Here is a 21,988-nt window from a genome sequence, read left to right on the forward strand (position 1 = left end):
TCTATGTGACGCCAAAGTCAAAAATTCACATACACGGTATCTCTAAAACGTGTCCTTGATAAAACTAACACAGTATAAACTAAACTAAGGACAGATACAGATCACAAATCGCCTGCTCGCCGCAACCAACCACTGATAGCTGATCGGTTCTGAGGATCTATAATCAAGGCCAGTGGCCAGTAGTAAATGGCGATCGTCACGGCCGAAACGAGATTACGGTCAGTCAAGGAATAGGGCGCTACATTTGGGTTATTCTAGATTAAATTCTTAGGACCATATTCGACTCTCAATTGATCTATTTAAAAAATTCCCTATTCTGCTTTATTATTTCAGATTTGATTTTTTATTGGCAACCAAAGCGGCTTAACTCAATTAGCAGATGACTGAGTGGTTGTTCCTCTTCTGTAAGATTATATGTCTCGATTAAATATCATTTAGAGAATTGAGTTAACCATTGTATAGTTTCGTCCCAATTCATATTACGAAATAATTTAAATAAGAAGTTTTGGTACTAAAAATCTTACTCTTTGATTTCAAGAGTATAAATGTAAACAAATGTATAATAATAGTTAAATATACGGTTGTGCTGATATAACACAATGTTTACACAGATCAGTTGATTATATTTAACACACTCTTTCAATTGATAACATTGTTAGCTGTAATGAATTTATTATGAAATGTTTTGCAATTTTATACACCGGGGCGTAGCCCGAAGGATTTTCGCCATAGGAACAGAGCTATGTGTTAACCAGGACTTTAAGAATGTCCATATAAAATTTAAATTACATTTAAATATCTTACAATTTTTCGCAATTTTAGATACCAGTGGGACGTAGCCCGAAGGATTTTCGCAATAGGAATAGAGCCAAGTGTTAACCAGGACCTTAGGAATATCCTGGAAAATTTTAATTGTTCCAGTAGTTTTTACGTGATTGAGTAAGACGCACGCACACACACAATCACCATTAGATTTTAAATAATAGTATGGATGGTAAATTTAACGTTTACGTTGTACAGGAGGTAGTAGTGACTCAGAACTTCCACGTAAGAAACTGCACTTGAGTGCCATCCCCATACAGTAGATACAGATAGAGTAATGCCGCGTACGTGAAGTGTTTCTCATCTCCTTGGAGACAATACTGCTTATGCAAATTGTGGTAATATCTACATAACGGCAACACTGCATATAATATATCGCTATTGAATACTGGTATTGTATATTCAATACGACGTGTAATTCTGTGGTTTATTCCGATAACTCGTACCACTCACATGTCTACGTCACCAAACCTTATTCAATCTACGAAATCAGTCTATATCAGCGGAAATACTAATTTAGGCATTAACATTTATAACGTGTCACTAATATTGTAAAAGATATTGCATGATGGCGGAGCAAAGTGTAAACAACGACACTTTAACTCCTCTGGATACAAGACAAGCACTTTATCTCAGAGCGCCAGAACAGTACGTAACTTACAGCTGTTCATTCATCCTAACTTAATGTACCATGTTCCTACCATTTAACATTTAAGGAATTAAAAGTTATCGCATTAAAACAACTTACCACAAAATTAATTAAATTTTTTTAGACGAATATGAGTAAATAATAATTATTGTAATGAGCATAAGAAGTAGTCTTATTAGGATGCACCATTAATTAATAACATGTAACCAATAACAACAAAGGAAGTTCTATATTTTAGAGAAGATCCGATCACAGATATTTTGATTATAAATGCAAAAACTTATTGCTGTATTTGTGGTTTGCTGGAATCCAATTTTCTATAGCAAATTCCATCCCTTAAAAACGTAAATATAATCATAACCTATAAAATTCACAAGAATCAATGTGATAGAAGAAGGTAGTGCCGGGTTAGGAACATCGATTCCGAGATATAGTAAGACAAAATTGATCCACCCGTACTCTACAATAGAAACTAGTATCAAATTAAATCAAGGGTTACAAGTTATACTTGTTCCTGACAATATTAAAATTCAATGATTTTAAGACTCCACACAATCGATGACGATCAGATAAAAACAAGCATTTCTTAGATAATTCGAATGTTTTTAGACAAATGGTGACTATGGTGTAGGTATTAAAAAAACATACTTATAAAGTATTAAAAACAGTAATTTCACACTCATTTGTAAAATTATTAAATTTCAATTATACAAGTTATTGAATACAAGGAAGATGGATTAGTTAATAAACACATAAAATACCATTCTAAATCTAAAATATGCTTCCAAACCCAATTGGGATAAACATTTTCACTATTTTGGAGCTTTGAAATAAAAAGGGAACAAGTATTATCATTTCCACATTTTCTTCAATCAAGTAATATCATTTAATAAATAATCAAAGAATTACTTGATAAAAACCTGTAATAACCATATCTATACAGAATTTACAACAGATGTGTTAAGGCCTAAAGTGGAATATTTTATTTATCTTTGTTTTTCGACTAAGCATGACCACGTAGCCTGTAAGTAATCAAAATATCCCTTTGAAGGAAAAAGGGCATACGGTTTTAAACAGCAGAAACAATTCTAATTTATTGGACATGTGATTCGTGAAATAAGGTAATGCAGAGCGTGTTGCTATGATGTATTTGCTAAGCATGGGCATTTATTAAACAATCTAAACATGTCCCCAAAAGGTTTAATATGCCTAAGTACACATATAATATGGAATTTTACATTTTAAATTGTTTACAGATGAGACTTCAATGTTGAAGTAAACATTACTAGCACAATTTTAACTGACATATGGTACAATAAATAGTCCTAAGAATTTAATATACGAACATTTTATTGAAAAAGTTAAAAATGTTGGATACATGATATTTGAACTTATTATAAGGTTTGATTTGTACAATCTAATAGAATGGTATAGTAAAAATACAACACCTCTTGAAATCAAAAACTCTTTCTTTCGGATTCATGTTGGACAAAGGGTTGTGACATCAAGGGGACAACTTATGAGTATATAGTCATAAATTAGATTTATATTTTTCTATATTTAACAAAATAATCCAAAAATATGACGAAAAGGTTACCAGGAGCTCAAAATGGGGAGATAGTTTCAAAAATTTTCAACGTTATCTCGTGAGATGGCTTATTTGATAACACAAATATCTAAAACCGATTCGTATCGGTTTACCCACTGATCACTTTTAAGTTGAATGAATGTGGCTGAATATATGGTTCCGTCCTAGAATAGTGGCAATTACAACACATATAGATAACAAATTTGGTGAATTTTTGGATGGTAATTGACGCAATACCGAAACTGGATCGTAATTAATTGCACCAGGGGTGTATTATAATAAGCACCCAATTACATTAATGTGTAATCCTTTAAATTAATGAGGTAAATATAGTTTTTATTAAAAATGTAACAGTTAAATTTATTATAACAAAAATGTAACTATTAAATGTGTGTGGTCTGGAACTCCACTGAAGTAAAAAGCAATAAAAGTTACTGACCGCAAGTCAATAAAACTGTTAGATGTAAGACATAAACAAATCTGGGGCTTTATTGACAGTAAAAAGCTTGTAAACTATAGACCGGTCTCAGCCAGCCATAAAACGCCGTAGATGGCATATAATAGCATCTGGCCTGAGGCCAAATATCGGCATATGGCACATAAATATCAGCCCCAATATCTATGACGTGTCGTGCTATGTAGGATTGCAGGGTTTGTGACCGGGGCTGTCCTCTAATAATACGAGCCATGAGTTACATCCCCAATAACCCTTAGACACTTTACTAGTAATTAAATTGCTGAAAAGAGCCAACTTGTAATTACAAGGATAATTAGCGTCCACAAATTAACACCTAATATTCCTAGATTAGTTTAATATACTAATGATACAGAAAATTAGTAAAAGCATAAAAATATATATAGACAATACCTATGAAATGTTTAAGGAAAAACCATTCTTTAAACGAAACCTAATTTTATTACTAAAATTAATTTGTTGTGATAAACATTGTATTAATACTTTCTTGTTGCTATGTTTCTGTGAATGACACTAAAATTAATGTTATATTGGATGGCATTACTAATAATGTTAAAGATCAGAAGTAAATTATAAGAGATATTTAGGAATATGTATAGAAAAATATGGAATATTAAGAAACTAAAATGTAAACTGGCTGTGTAATGCCTTCCTCTTGTAATATGCACTGAGAAATTTTAATCCTTTAGGAGCAGCCGGCAATATCGCGACAAGTACATTTTCCGCTCCGGAGCGGCCCGACCGTCGCAGTCGCATCGGTATCTTGTCAGTCATATTACCGGTTCTATATTAAAAACTCTCAACTACCATTTTAGGGAATATATCACTGAAAACGAAAGGTAATACAATTTACGAAATCTACATAAATGCAGTTTCGTTCAAACTCTTTAAAAAGTAATTTAAATATATTTTACCACGACATAAATTTAATACCTATACTTCTTATTTTACAATTCATAACACAATACACATTTTTTTATAGTAACAAAATAATATAACTTTTACACACCTTTTAATTTAAAACGTTGCTCACACCATGCGAAAACTACTTTTTCGTTATTTTCCAGGAATTATTCAAGACTGGTCTCCGAGAGCTCGATTGACGCCAGGTTAAGTCCGTTTTTAGAATTAAATTTAAAATTTAATATTGATTGTTAGTATGTCACATCCGATTTGTACAAAAGGTTATTGAGATGTAAATGACTAGGTCTGTATTGGTATAATCTCAGATCAGTTTGAACACTGGTCGCAGTAAACAACTGTTACAGCTCGATTGGAGGCCGAACAGGGTTTTAGCTCGTGGCTGTACGTGAACATTGGACACAGCTCACCTCGGCCTGATGAATTAAATATAGTTGGCGGGCGATAGGCTACAACCCCGTTTATATGGAAATGGTAAAGTAGGGTGCATGTGGAGATGTCATGATAACCGGCACAGAGTAAACTAATGCTGTCGACGGTTCCGTGGCTCCGCCATTGATTTCTGCGATGCACACCCGTGAATTATTCGCTGTTGCATGTTAGTTCAGATAACCAGCAAGACCTATTTTACCGAGATTATTATCTATACAGCCGAGTTTGGCTTAGCAACTGCTGTATAGACCCCAATATCCGTGTCTGAGCTACCCTGTTTGTATTTTGAGGTTATGTTTACGAGTTTATTAGATTAGGAAATTATGTTTTGTTTTAAACAGAGCACATACTTAGGAAATGGCTGCATCTGATCAAATGTATTACTAAATTAAAAAGTACAAGTAGCCTACAAGAATGTTTAAATCCTTCCTTTTTGTATTAATGTTTACACATTACTTGATATCGATATACTCAATAAAGGAGCAAAGAGTGAGTAGTATACAATATTATTTTACTGCGTGACAAGCTTATTAGAAAATATGTCTAGTGATATTGTTTAATTCAGATAATATAGTACATAAAAATTGAATTAAAACATACGATTAAAATGTGTTTGTTGTCTGTTTGTTACTATGCAGAGTGGAAAACACACTTCTTCAGTGCCAAAAATTAAATTTAAAGTACCTATTTAAAATTATTCATTATACTATTTTAAGTATTTTAAATATTACCACCTTTTTCCATAACGAGGATCTCAGCGCAATCTAAGTTAGAAATATAATTTGGTTCTCCAAAACGAATAGCTTGGTCATTAGCCTCTGGTCTGCTGAGAAGTTGGGTAATGTGGACTTGTTGCGGCTCATCTCTCCCACAGCCTCAGGCACGCGAATAAAGAATTGCAGCTTCATTAAAACTTGTGTTAGAACCTCACTTTTGGCCGAGTTCAAAAAGACTAAATATTTTAATTCTTAAAATTCTTATATTGCGGTGGCGCTTTGTATTGGAAATCTCAGAAGGGCATTCAAGTATTGAGAATGTATTTCTATAACTTAATACTTATAACCAAAAAGCTTTCACTCCAGTGTCAAGATGTTACAACACATGACATGTCATAGAGGCGATAGCAATCGTTAAATAATTCATCTGATTCATGTTAATGATCTCAAAGCTTAATGCCTGAGGAAAATGTTATACAAACATGGTCAAAGTGAATTTTCCATGACTACATAAATGCAGTTTCGTTCAAACTCTTTAAAAAGTAATTTAAATATATTTTACCACTACATAAAGTTTTACCAAAATTACGTCAAAATTTTACCAATCATGATTATATCTCCATCCAGTTATATTCCAAGGAGCTTATGGGAACAGACATCTTCGAATGTGGAATCTGCCAACACAACAGCAAGTTCACTCTCAGGACACAATTTTAACCTAACTCTTGATATTGTAACCAATTACATTATTTTGTAATCAAGCTTCAAACTTCTGCATTCTCTTTATTCGGACTATGAGTGGTCAGTGTTACTTTTGGATTGTTTTCCAAAAACTACTATAACAATAATTTAAACCTGAGCATTAGCGAAGCCTATCACTAAGGGCCTTGAAAAATTTAATTTCTGCCTGTGTATTTGTCTGTCTGTTGCTCGATATCTTGAAAACAGGCTGACCTATAAACTTGACATTTTGCTTGAAGCTTCACTTCTGTATAAGACACGCTGAGTTCGATTGTGCATGTCACTCCGTAGGAATTGTTTGGGCGTTAGCGAACATTCTTACAGTGGCCTTAAGTGTAACCATGATAGTAATATAAATAGCAGAATAAATAGATTTGTAAACAAACTGAATACAATCATATGAGATTTCAACATGCCATTTTTATTCAGAGAGTGGAAAGTCAATTATAAAAGTCAGTGACAAGGTTTGATTTTAGCGCAATCTTCCGTTGTAGTAGGCCTACCCTCCTTAACTGAAAGGAATTTGTATTATTTAAACACTGCTATGAAATATAACTCAACAAAAAAACATTTAAATGTATTATTTGGCCAAATATCAAGAGAAAGACTTCTGTAAATTTTAAATTCTGCATGAAACATTTTTACACAGTAAGAATGAGTTCTATAATGGTGCATGTTCAGCCATAGAATTTAGATGGGCTTTATTGAAGCCTATCACACAGTAGACTGACACAGTTTCTCTTCGTCTACCCGGGGAATATAAAAATATCTTTTATATTACTTGCGTGTGTATCTGTCCGCAGGATGTCTCAAGAATGAAATTAACTATAGACTCGAAATTTTGCATGTAACCTCAGCGAAGCCTGTGCGTTGCACGTGGTGTGGCCACTTCTACCTTATTAATTAATTCATATTTATTTGTTATTAATTAATTCATATTTATTTGTTATTAATTAATAGTTTTACTAATTAAACGTTACTGCTTAAACGTTACGAAATTGAACGTTATAGCATAAATAATCTTGTATTTTAATTTAAGGTTGACACCTGAAGAAGTGGACAGGATACCGATACTAGAACGTCGTGGTAATTTTTAAACATATAACGATATTAAATTAATTAATTTCTATAATCTTGATATGTTTTTAAATTAAACTTGAAATGAATGTACATAAGACAGATGCCAAGAGGTAAATAGTTGCACCACTCCTAGAAGTAGTTTTGCTTCACCCAAGATTACATCAACTAACCTACTCTGTTATTTACTTTAACTCGGCGCAATCTCGAGTTAGAAATACAATTTTGTGCTCCAAAACGGGCCGCTTAGTCATTAGCCCCTCGCCTGCCGAGAAGCAGAGTTACTGTTTGTTGCGGCTCATTATAACTCCTTGAGCCTGAGGCATGCAAATAAGGAATTGCAGCCTCATTAAAAATTGAGATCTTGTTTAACGAGGCGCCAGCGCCATTTGCTCCCGACTGGCTAACAGGATAATAATGTATATACACAGGAGGTTCCACATGTATAAACATGTCGCAGTACAGCGTCTATCTACATCTACACGTTTATAAATTTGTATTTGGGTGTGGATGGACTTGTGTGAACTATATTTTCTTTTTAATGCGTTTAGAGTTTAGAAACAAACTTCTTCAAGATGAATAGTGCAACTTTACATGTTTTTCAACTTTATTTTATACATACGAGTATTATACATATACTCGTATGTATAAAATAAAGTTGAAAAACATGTAAAGTTGCACTATTCATATATATATATATATATATATATATATATATATATATATATATATATATATATATATATATATTGGGGGAAACTATATATAAGGCCACGAAGAATTGCCCACATAGCAGAAATTAAAGTGTTACAATTTCTATAACACTACATAATCCACATTTATTGCACAACAAAATTGCTGTGACATTTTCAACACGTTTAAAAATAAAATATTTATTGGACAATCTGATAATGTTAAGAATAATAATATTGAGTTGACATTCTAAACTCCCATTATTGTAGCTGTATTGTATTGTATAGCATACATGTAGACTTTACCACTATCGGTGACTGTTTCGATATATTTTACGGATGAGATAACAAAAAATGATTACTCCAGCTGCTGGTTCTCCACAGACAATGGCTCTGTGCCAGCAGGGCGGAGGCGACAGACAATAAATCACTTATGTGTATGCCATTGTGGCTAGAAGCCATGTTACTTCTCAATCGTGTGATCACAGGCCTAGAGCCAAGTAGGTTCAATAAGATATGGTAGTTCTCCATTAACGAACTTTAGACTGTCCCAGATTCTTGTCCATATCCTTCAATAAGTCTTTTTGATGTTGCTATTTGGCTCATGTCCGATTTTGATTAGGAATACCACGTTTCTCTGTTTCTTTTGGTTGGGAAATAAACTGTTATGACTTGATAATCACATCAGCAGAACATTTACATTTTAACCTAAATTGTCTTCCTTAATAAAATCAGGTTTAAAGTGATTTCTAAAATAGCTTTTGCATTTAAAGTTTTGTGGGGCATATTTTAAGTTTAATTAACATGTTTTACATTTTTAATAGTAAATCTGCATGGTACTACTTTTGAAAAACTATAATGATCTCGTTTATATTTAATAACGTAATATTTATACATATAATTATATGTCAATATACCAATCAATGGTTTTGAAACCTTTTTGGTTCTGATTTTGTCACTTTATTTGGTTTATAGGTATAATTTAAAACGTAATCGTAATTATCATACCCATTCAGTCTTGTCATAATAATATTTCTTCATTGTACAAATTACAAGATCCAAAATATTTTAAAATTTGAAACTTAGAGCCAAAAAAAGTCGAATGCTCCACCAACCTGTAGGTTACCTGTGATAAAAGTGGCACTTCTCAATTCAGTAGAATATAAATAAACTCTCCGGAAATATTGGACGGTAACTGATGCCGCAAACATGTGAACAATGACAATTTTTCTGTGCATTACAACGGTTAACAGCTTATATATTATCTACATGATTTACTGTTCAATTGTTATGTTTTAGGTGTCAAAATGTTTGTAATCAAATGTATCTATTTTATCCTTTAACAAAATCATAATCTCATTGGTTTATACAGTATTAAGCTTTAAAAACTTGAACCGTCCGTCATCTTGAGCGTGATCAGAGTAGCAAGTGAAGACGTTATATCAGAGTTTTATACTGTTTCTGTGAGTAAAATTGTAGAATCATATTAAAAAAGTTGTTATTAAATTACTATCTTATCTTTTATTCTTGACTGAGCGGTTCAAAAATTCAGAGTTTGTTCCGTTATTGAGCTCTTTAAGTCGTTATCTTTGGCGTGTACATACTACTTAAAACATTAAATTTTGAACACCGATTTAATTGAACAGGTTTTGTTCATTTACAGCGGCCGGTGCCTGCTCGTCTGAATCCGCAAACCGCCAGACTGCCCAGGGCGGCTTCTTTATTCGGATTACGGTATGAGTTTAACATTTCTCGTACCTAAGACGGTTTGAATGGAATTTTATAAAACTTACATTTAAAAATTATTGATAGTGAATTTGTTGTTTCGCTTCCAGGCCACAATAAAACAAACGAGGCAAAATGGCAACATTGTTTTTTAAACAAATGTGCCTATAAGCACTTGTAATATATTGTGTACAAGACATAAAAATAATGTTATGTATGGAGCAATTGTGCCCTATACAACAAATTTGAATTTTTATAGCAGCTTCATGTGTACTCCCTTCTATTTCCAATGACAATAGCTAAGAGAACAAAACGTTGTAGGGAAATGAATAAAGCATGAAAAGAACTACAACATGATTTGTCACAAATGTAATTTACTTAAACGATATTTTTTTTAAATAAGAGCTCCCTCTACAAAAAGCATCTACATAATCGTTTTTAGAGAGGATCACCATTTCCCACAGATACTTTATTAGCTCTTTTTTACTACATGCATTTTTAGTTCAATTTCTGGTAAATCTACATGTTTATTTTCAATATTCATAAACTTAAAACAACTGCCATTTTTTTGGATTGTCCAAAATGCATTTATACCATATTATTAATAAATGATCATATAAATCATATGCAATTTTACCTATGCTTACATTTAAGAGTTCTCACTAAATTGCCATGGACCGGCTCTCTGAGACGAAAAAAGTCACTGAGTAAAAAAATAAAAAGGCAGCACAAATATAACAACCTTACATATGGAGTTAAGTATGTTTATATAATAACTATTTTCAATAAGTTTACTATACAGGATGTAACAAAAAGGTTGGACTAGCTATGCATTTTTCTGATTTTATGTGTTAGAATTTGAAAATACAGTACATAGCCAGCCCAACTTTTTTGTTACACCCTATATATATATATATATATATATATATATATATATATATATATATATATAGGGTATAGCTGTGTTGTTCGCTTATGCACTGGCGTATTTTGTTGAAACAAGTACATTGGAATTGTAACGGAATTGCTCAAATATTTGGTGTCTGGTACATTTTTATACCTATATGGGTTTTTTTTGTTATCTGATTTTAAATATTTTCAACAGAGCTATTTTGTTAATGTTAAAGAAAATTACACATGTTTTTTTTTCTTCTTATCTAAATAACACATATTTACCTATATTTATAGGACATTTTTTGCTTGAAATTATTAATACTATCACCCACACTAATTTGTAACATTTTTTTGTGAACACTCTGTATACATTTAGAGTGAATTAATTTATACTTGTCAGTCAATTTTAGTACTATTAACAATTAATGGTATGTTAAATAATCCTTACATAGTTTTAACAAAATTGGGAAATTTATTGTGTTGCTTAGATTAGCGATAATAAAAATAAATGAGTTAATTTTTCATGTAATACGATTTTGGAATTTGCCCTTTTATTCTATATATTTCACATGTTGTTGGAAGAAAGCTTCAAATATTTTACTGTAGAAATTAAAATCTATAGAACCGAATTGAAAGACTAAATAACTTAGTAATAATAGGCAATTTGTTTTACTTTCGTTTTTCTTAGTAGTAATTATGTTTTTATCTTTTACAATGATTATTATAATATTAAAGTGAATTTCTTTTTGTTCTCATGAAAGTGAAAAAAATCACTTGAAAATAGCAAATATTAATACAGAGGGCATCAGCCTAATAATTAAATAATCCTAATAGCAAGGTTTTAAAGTATAACATATGGTTTATACAAGGATTCAATTTGTATGTAAGAATTAATATTATCTTTTCTTTTCTTTAAATTTTTAACTTTTTGTAAATTAAACTATTATTGCTGTGTAATAAAATCTAAAAAGATACATAGTTAAACCTTATTGCAAAGAGAACTCTCACTAATATTGGAGAATGTAATACTTGTTTCTCCTATTGCCCAAAGCAATTGTTGTCCTGTTTTAATTGAATATTTTGGTATTGCTGGCTAGTGCAGTATGGTCTTATACCAAGTGAATCTTATGCCCATGACGGATTTAATTTATTGTAATGTTATTTTAATTAAACAGCAGCTGTTGCTGGACTTTTTCATATTTAATATTAGTTTTTTATAGTCTACTACAGTATATTTATTGTTAGAATAACTGTGACTAAGTAATTAGTCTTACTTAAAGGTTGTTTGTTTTGTTTTTCTTCAATATAGGAAATGTATATAGAGCTACTCCAGATTTATAAAGTTGTTTGCTCAAACAGCCACATTGACTTATAATCACTTTATACATTCTTCATACTGTAATTAAACAATATTTAACTCCATTTATAAACAGTTGGGCAAACAATTTAAATAGTTAATACTATTTCTTTGCTTTTTATTTATAACAGTACCAGACTAAGACTTATTGTAAATAGAATATAAATACTTTTAATGTGAAACTTTTATTAAAGTAGTAAGAAGTCTGGTATAAGTTTAACAGTGAACTAAATTTGTTATATATGTTGTCATATAAAAATGTAGATTTTTATTTCACAACGTATGTTCAAAGTATTGTCCTTCAACCTGATTGCATATTCCGCACCTTTGGAACAAATAAAGGGTACAGTATTAATAACCAATGACAAATTCAAGGTATTTTGTATAACAATAAATATGATCAACTGGGATTAAATACACATTTATTCCTAATACTGCCACAAGCCTGCATTTGATCATTAATCATTACATCTTTTGCCACAAAAATAATTCATTTATTTTCTAAGAACTGGCTTAAATTACTACAGAGTATGCAATTTTCACTAAAGTTAAAATATTCAGGTTATTTTTCACTCAATTTATTTAAACAACACGTCATTGGATTCCCAATAAAATTTTCTAAAAAGTTATTCTTGTACAATGCTTTGTGTGTTTGAGTTATTTTTAGTCAAATTTTTTTTAATGGCCACAATCTTAAAATGGATAATTGTATAATTTTCATTGTACACTTTTTAAATGGACGTTATGAATGTTAATACCCATGCAGAATTTGGTTAATATTGTGTATAAGGGGTTTAAAGAAAAGTATGTTGTAATAAAAAAAACACTTACTATTGACAGACTACCAAAAACTTAAAATCAAATTATAGTTAAAAATAGGTTTACTATAACCAAAGGAACCAATCCTTAAATATTGGAGAAGAGTTCTGAAACGCTCTTTACGGATTCATACAAATAATTAAGTTAAATATATTTTACTTTGTTAAAATTATTTAATAGCAACTTACTGTATTATAAACAATTTCCATTAAAACAATTCTGAGTGTATGAAATCTGTCTCTCCTATTACATAGTTGTTGTAATTGAGTCATTAAATTGATTTAAGTTTAATGCTGAACAATTTTATTTCTTTAAATTTTTCCTCAATCAGTTACTTTTTAATAATGGAAGATACCATTTCTGTAAAAATTCTCTTTTATTTTATATTTATTTACTTATAACTTTATTACACACTTTTAACCATTCAAAAATTATTAAAAGAGCCCATTTTACTTTATAATAGTCACTCTTCAATATTTTTAATGAGACATAAAGGTTTTTACTGCAAACCAAAAAGTTTTGTTGTGCTTTTTAAGGTTACTTTTTAATGTCTACAACATTTAAAGATAATTATTTATTGAACTGAGTGTTAAATTCTAATTCTGAACATCTTTTAGTGTAATCAGTAGAATACAGTGAATGCTGTGATGGAACATGTTGAAAAGCTGCTTTAAAAATGTCTAACCAATTTATTACTGGCTAAAAACTAATTTAACTTTGTAATTGACCAATAGAATGGAAGATAGTGGCTATGACCTACACTAAACTAGGTGAATCGGTCCCTTGATAAATTTCCCTAGTTGTTAAACCCTACAAAATTCTTGTTATGTATAATTTCAGTAAAATACTGGTTTAACAGATTCGTTTCAGGACCTAATTCAATCAAATCGTGCATTTCGTTTAATTAAATCTCTTGGGTCAGATGTTATCTAATGGTACTCTCTTAATTAATTCAATTATAACCTAATGCAGTCAAATTCGAATCAATAACAGGACACCATAATTTGATGGTTAGAGCGATGTTTTTGGTTTAAGAAAATTGGTTTCATTAACAAATCTTCCGAAAGGCTCTTTACCTAGAAGACCCCATATTTACTGTAAGTACCCCCTCCAAGGGTCCTGCAAGGGATTCTTATCACTCACCTGCCTCTCGGAGAGGGTCGCCATAGATTCTGGCGACTGATAACAGCAGGCTATAATAAAACCAGACGCTACTCAAGCCTTCGTCAACAACTCGCGGGTTTACCGAGACGAGAAATACATTTCGGCAGCATAATGTCGACGGGGAAGTGACTACGGAGGAATTGCAACTCCCGGGCGCCCAGGCCACCGATACCGGGAGCATGCGAAGAAGTGACAGACGTCAGATCAATAGTGGCCGGCCAGTGGGTGACTGGTCGGTGTCGTGCTCTGGCGGGGACGCGGCGAAACAACACCACCTGGAGCCGGACACCGACCGTGAACAGTTCTAAAATTATCCCGCGAAACTATAATAGTAGACGTTTCGTTCGCGGCGACACATGTTTCATTGTTGAACTCGACTATCACATATTTCTATATTATCACAAATGTTTTTCAGGTGCTGTCACTGTTAATTAACCTAGTTTTGTAAGTTAAATCACTTGTGGGGCTTGAGTACCGGGTGAGTGATTATAGGTTAAAATATTTAAGCAATATATATCGAGATATAATTAATCAAATTGGTGTCATGTGGGGGTTAATTGAAGTGCTGGCTCTTGGGAACACACCGTCAGAGGCGTGTCCACAACCAGCTGCTTCTCTAGGCCTAACAGCTAAAAATAATAAAAGTGAAAACGGACCGATAACAGATGAAACTGGGCAGACACAATCGCACGCACACAAGTGACTCGCCTTACCTGTTTCACCAGTGGGAGAAGGGTCTGTTCTATGCTCTTCGTCTTAACTTCTAGTGTGTTTTGGTCCAGCAAGTTCGCGGCAGCCATGTTGTTACGGACGCGACACGGAACTGCGACGGCCGCGCTGCCTGGCGGACTTATTAATAACAACATCCGCTTCCATTATCACAACAAAGTTCGAAATACGCTGACCGCACGGTTCTTGAGCGCCCCCTAATTGAAGGACCTGTCCTGATGTTATAGACGTGCATTTGCTCTATTAATTAAAACGGAAGGTTTACCTATAATTGTACACTTAAAATTTACGAAAGATAGGACATTTTCAAGATATGGGTAAATTAAAAACTCTAGAATAAAAATGTACAAATAGTTCATTGTTTATACTACGAAATCACTTTGACACCAATTCAAAGTAATTGATTTGTTATTTCCATCATCTATATGTTTTATGTGTTTACTGTTTGCTTACAAAGAGGACTAGCTTATAGATAATAGAGCAGAAACTCTTACTGCATTATACTGCTTCTGTATTATTTACTAATTGTATTACAAATTTGTCTTATTTTGCCTTGATATTTATCTATACTACTAGAGGTTTTACAAATGTACTGGTATCAAATTATTGACCTGTATCTGTAATCTGTTGATTACCCCCAGACTTTTCTTGTACTTTCCCAAATTTTCAGAAAAAGCTCAAATAATTTTGATTTATCTTAGCACAAATGACACCCAACAAATTCTTGTTCATAATTTATAACAAACTAAATTTTTATCTTGTGTACATGCTGTTGAAACTACTGTATATGAATTATACGGACACATTTGCATAGCATCTGCATTAATATTTAATTTGTGATAGATATATCTTTTTTAAAACCTAATAAATTAGGATTTTTACCTTGAAAAACTATTATAACTTCAGTCGAAGAGAAAAGTTTTTCTAAATAGAAACTCAGGAATTCAGGACATATCAATTTATAGCTAACAAAACACATAACAAATTACATATTTATAAATATTTTTGTTTGAGAAAAGTTGTATAAACAAAATGGTTTCAGTCATCACTTCCCAAAACTAGTATGGGATCTAGTACAACTGTATAGTAATATCTGTACTGTATAGAGAGGAATTATGTGCATATTATTAGTTTTGTAACTATTTATTTATTTACTATTATACTTCCATACTATAAGAGCCACATGTTTTTTTTTTTCATTAGATTACTTTCTACTTCCATATCTGTATATACTCTGATATGGTGCTAAAAAATGTGTCTTAAACAACACAGAACCTACTAAGTTAAATAAATTTGAAGAATGTGTTTAGACCAAATAAATACACTTTTTTTGGTGTTACCTTGGGGGACCCCTTGAATTAAGACTCTCTTTTCAAAATAAATTTAATTTTGATTTTGTATAAAATAACACTAAAACCACAAACACCCATTCAATACATAAACCTAGATTTTCCGAATTGTTTTATACTATAAAAACGATGAAATTCAATACCAGAAAGAATTGTTGTACCGTATGTTCGTACCTTACGTTGTTGATGACTGACGAGGGTCTCCAATCTTTGGTAACATGAGAGAAGCGGCCCCTTAAAAAAATATACAGCTTTGATGATGGTTGATAGGAGTAGTGTATTCTTGTGTAAATCCCAGTCTAGACCGGAACACCTATTTGTAGTTCTAATGTTGATGAAAGGGTCATTCCATTTCAAATCTACCAATAAAAAAATAGTTTTGGATCTTGACCCAACAGATTTTACATTTTTCTGCATTTTATATTTTAAAAACCTAACAGATGACAGGCTTTTAAAAACCTACAAAAAAGCATTTATTAGTTGTCTCAGTATTTTCTAAACAGCATAACTAAAAAAAAAAAAAAAAAAAACAAAGCTAATGAGCTCAAAATGTTGGCATTCTTTTCCATTTTAAATGTTCTGTTTTATATATACCATGAATATATGGTATATTTTAATTATTTTAATCCTCCCAAAAATGGTTTTTGAAATACCCAAAATATTACCTCTTCATTTTTTGGAAAAAATATATGTAAAATATTTTAGAATGGGACGTAAAAGGGTTTTTATTTAAAAAATGTATTTAGCTACTGGATAACACACCCGTTTGGTGTGAGCTGCCATTGCTGTGTACATTAAGTAAGGTACTGTGTTCTGTGATCAGTTAGGAGTGAAATTATCTCAATTTTCTAGTCAATGTTTTATTTCTAATTTGGTTAATACTTTTCAATGCCATAGGAAAACATATTTATGGATCTTAATACTAACTGTTTCAAGAAAGAGCTAACCTTTAATGTTTCCAAGTTTTTATTGCTATAAACTTTTTCTCTTGAGGCAAACTATAAAATTAAATCTTTTGAACCCTTCACACTAATTGCAATAGTGTTTTCTGACACCTCTAATACTCTTCGTATATCTCTTTTGGATATAAATATTTACTCTATATATATTGTTATTTTTTTTGTTTATAGACTACATCTCAGTCTCCAGGAATTCTCGTATGTTACTGTCACAAAACTAGAAGTCCTATGTCACAAACCAGTGGGCATTACTTCGTACACTGACATTATAAATTCAAAGGATTCATCCTCACAGAAATATTAAGACTTAACAATAATTTTATATTTTGAGAATGGTACAAATGAGTGAAAATTTTTATAGCTACAATTGTATTTGATTCACTAAGCAGATGAAGCAAGTTACTGTCACAAAACTAGAAGTCCTATGTCACAAACCAGTGGGCATTACTTCGTACACTGACATTATAAATTCAAAGGATTCATCCTCACAGAAATATTAAGACTTAACAATAATTTTATATTTTGAGAATGGTACAAATGAGTGAAACTTTATAGCTACAATTGTATTTGATTCACTAAGCAGATGAAGCAAGTATTTTTTAACTTCATTCATTCCTACAGAACACAAAATCAATATCACTAGTACTCTTTTAGTGTTTTCATTGAATACCTATCAATGTTACACACTTTGTGTAAGTGCTGTTATTTCATTATTAAATTTGTTATACAGTAAATCTTATTATTCATTACCACTTGGGCATTCTTTACACACATTGATGTAACAGTGCTGAGAAGGCTGGTTGTACATTATATTACTGATACAGGAATGATCAAATTTCAAAGATATTTCATCATCCAGGACAAATTTAGCATTTTTTCTCCACTCATCTTTAAATTTTATGTTATGGTGCAACATGCACAAACACACACACTTTGTGCTGCACTTTTTTCAGGAAGCATGTAGTCCTAGGCCTAAGATTTCAAAGTAATGAAAACTAATTTGACTTGCTGGGAATTTTTCTTTAAATAAGCAACGTATTATATCTTTTAAATTAGCTAAAATTAATCTCTTTTGTACCTTTAAATCTCCATCTTTATTTATAGTGGTAACAAGATTTGTTTCACCAGGCATCATTCTACTAACGTTATCAAAATTGTAAATATATTTCACCAAATCAGCAACATTCTCGTTCAAAGTTCTTCTAGGACAGACCGTCACTTCTTCTGTTCAGAATCCAGCCTGTCCGGTGTAATTGAATACACTCTTTTTAAGAATTACAAAGAGTAATATTGAAAATATATGGCCCTTCAGTGCTAAATGCATACATAAACTAGCAAATAAATTAAAACTATACTAAACATATTCATGTGGTACATATAAAAAATCATTTAAAATTGAAAAGAATGCTACAATTTTACTGAGACATGACCAAAAAATGCCTCTTTGTAGATTGCCTATTACTCAAAATCAAAAATGCAAAAACTTTTAAATTTTGCATTTTAATTCATCTTGGTAGGTAAGTTACAACTTCTATACAAAAAAATCATCAAAATCTGAGAGATCAAGTCCACACCATTGGTTGATTTGAGATGAAATAACCCAAAACACTCATTTTTGACATTGAATTTTAATTTTTGTGCATATACACATTTATATATATACATATACATACATACATACATATATATATATATATATACATATACATATACATACATATATACATATATATATATATATATATATATATATATATATATATATATATATATACATATACACATATTATACATTTAATGGATATTAAGTCCACACCAGCCTATGTATAAAGCATTAGAAATACATTGTTATATGATATATTTGTACACACACACACATACATTTATTTATATAATTTGTTAAATACTGTCACTGCATTAGTTTGATTCAGAAACTCAATCGTACATTGATTATTTCAGAAGTCAGTAACTCAATCCTCATGAAGTTTCTTCTCTTCCATTCACAAGAGTACAGTGTTCAAATTTTTCAGAAAGCAATAGTCTTGTGAGTTGTTTAATTAAGAGGACACCAGGTTAGCTGCCGACTGGATATCTGAGGCTCTGATTTTAACTTAAGTTTAAGTTTAAAATTGCGTTGTAAATAGAAACTCATCTTTAATCAATAAATATCTTTCTTCAGAAAATTATATTTTAGCCTCACAATGCTAATGAATTGTTACAAATACATTTATTTATTAATACTAATAATTTATATTAAAATAATATAGTTTCTTATGGGAAAATTTACTACCAATCTTTTATAAAGGAGGAAGAATATCATTTTAAAATGTTCTGTCAAAATGTTGTATTTTCATGCAGATAAAATTAATTTATTTAATACTTCACTTCAGTATAATTTGTTATAAATAAAGTGTTTATTTTTCAAAGGCCTTGGTTGTTTTTTTATATGAGATGTATTATATAAATTGCCAAAAATGTGTACTTTTTCAAAAACATAAAGCTTCAAAACCTATTATTAAAATTCTATACCTGATAGAAATGGATTAGATTAGTTTTTCTAAATCAAACATTCTTTAATATGTATTAAAATGTGAGCTTTGTCTAGGTTTTAAAATCTAAATTTGTAAACAACATTTATTTAGTTTGGATGGCTTTTATAACTAATTATTTGGATTTTTTTAAATTTTGAAATATATTCTCTTCTAAAATACTATCTTCAGAAGAGTATAAATAAAATTATGCCTCATTACAAACTGTAGTCATTTACATGTGTATTTCTATTTATAAAGAGTCATTACATCATAATATGGTTAACTCTTTCATCGGATGGCTTTAAGTCAATGCCTGGGAAAAATTATGATTTACAAATTATGGCAGTTACACCACTTCCAGTTTGAGGCTACGATATATGTGATTGGTTTAATGTAAAAAGAGACAACTTTATATAAAACATTATACAGTAAATAAGTATGTGGGCAGAAGAGGCAGCATTTTGAATCAAGGTACTCATAGAAACCATAGCTGCAGCAGAGTAATATTTAACAGAAACACTTGCAGCAGCTATAAAATAACAAAAATGCCACTAGTCAACCTTAAAGAAAGCTTCAAACAGAATTTGATCCATGTAGCTCTAAAACTAATAAAAGGCATGAGGCAGAACTCATTTCACTATGTTATTTTAGTTGTTATTGGCATTAAAATGTTATTTATATTTAAATTACATTTCTTAACTATTATATTTACAAATAATGGTTCTTTAAGTAAAAAAAACTTATCTACAAGGACCCAATTCAAAATTTAAAAAAATAAAGGTTTAATTTTAAAATGTTTATAATTTAATTAGTTTCTAAGATGTTGTAGATGGAGCTTATATTGGTACTGATAACTTACTTACATTAAAACATTAAACCAATATTTAACACTTTTATTATTTTGTGAGGCCTTTCAATATCAAAGACATCTTCATCAGATAATATAATCACAAAATAATAAAAGTGTTAAATATTGGTTTAATGTTTTAATGTAAGTAAGTTTCTAAGATATTTAAATAAAGTGTTATTGGCAAATACAACAAACAAATTAGTAATGCGTTGTGTGTGTGTGTGTGTGTGTACATGGGTGCGTGTGTATGCGTGTGTGTATTGGCTATAAGGGAATCATAGTGTGAGGTTTAATTGAATTTGAATTTTTCATAATTATTTGTTCTAGTCTGTTGATCTCCAAAACATTTTTATTCTAAGAGTAAACTGTATTACCCTCCTTTTACTTTGTGCTAAGCTACAGCTTTTTCAACTGAGTTGTTTTACTGTCAAAAGTAAAAAAGTTTAAATCTTAATAAATGAAGAATTGATTCAGCACATAATATTTCTTAGTTTTATAATATAAGAATAATTTATAAGTATTACCTTAAACTAAATCACATAATCCTGCCTTAAAACTTTCAAGAAAAATTATTTAGTCCAAATAAGATACATTAAAATTTATATTGAGTAAATAGTAAGAATAAGTTTTTTATACTGTTAGCCCAAAAAGCCGCTGCACTGTACGATGGTTTGGTTTTGTTGCTATGGAAGCGAATCTGGAGCACCTTGAAACTACTTTATTGTAATAAGTGGTTTGATATCTTGTTACCACTAGTACCAGTGTCAAATATTGGAATTGATCCATTTCTAATTTAAACTATTTACTAACTGAAGAATTGGATTATATTTTATTTTTAATAATAAGACTTTAAAGGGTTTACCAAAAAGTTGATAATTATTAATACAACAATTCCAGTTTTAACATGTATTACATTTTGATACTGTGCTGTATTTAAGGAATTAAACATTGTTGTATTGATAAATAAACAAAAAAGCATTTATATGAGATTGACTATAGGTGTTATGTTAGATATTTGAATTTGATTCACTTCTGTGTCCTTAAGTTATAGAAAAACATTCAATTTCAGTAATAACAAATAGTTTAAAACTTCAATAGTTTCATGTAAGTTAGAATTATAAATAAATAATGGCTGTGAAATAACTGCGTTCTCATAAATCAGCACAGCGAATGGTAAACAAATTATAACTCTCATCTCTCGTGTGACCGTGCTATAATGTAATTGTGAGAGGGCAAGCCACAAATAGCTGGAAGACAACGGCCAAGAAAGTGAGAGCCGAGTTGTCACGTGTGGCAGAAACCTTGGGAGAGAAGACAGCAAGGGCTTCATCGGGGCCATGTTATGACACCTTATAAGTGGCTGGCAAGATAATATTTTCTTGTAGACAACAACTACATAACTGCCTGAAGATTAACATGCTAGTTCATGTGCATGTTTCTTGCAATAGACTGTTTTTGTAAACAAAACATTGCAATTTTATTTTACAGCATTGTTTTA

The 21,988-nt window shown here is 30.9% G+C and overlaps 1 protein-coding gene across 4 annotated transcripts in view; it reads right to left on the bottom strand.

Annotated features, from left to right (window-relative positions):
- Positions 1–14,906, bottom strand: part of LOC124354605 (alpha-catulin) — a 67,241-nt gene extending 52,335 nt beyond the window's left edge. For 2 of the 4 annotated variants that reach the window (XM_046805196.1, XM_046805198.1), the window contains exon 1: positions 14,786–14,905. In XM_046805196.1, the coding sequence (XP_046661152.1) occupies positions 14,786–14,872 (87 nt within the window). In that variant the 5' untranslated portion in view covers positions 14,873–14,905. Of the gene's footprint in view, positions 1–14,051; positions 14,267–14,785 lie in introns of those variants that run through there. The other 2 variants (XM_046805197.1, XM_046805199.1) reach the window with 2 other exon arrangements.
- Positions 14,907–21,988: the final 7,082 nt, after the last annotated feature.

Source organism: Homalodisca vitripennis, chromosome 2 (genome assembly GCF_021130785.1).
Source record: "Homalodisca vitripennis isolate AUS2020 chromosome 2, UT_GWSS_2.1, whole genome shotgun sequence".
NCBI classification, from domain to species: Eukaryota; Metazoa; Arthropoda; class Insecta; order Hemiptera; family Cicadellidae; genus Homalodisca; species Homalodisca vitripennis.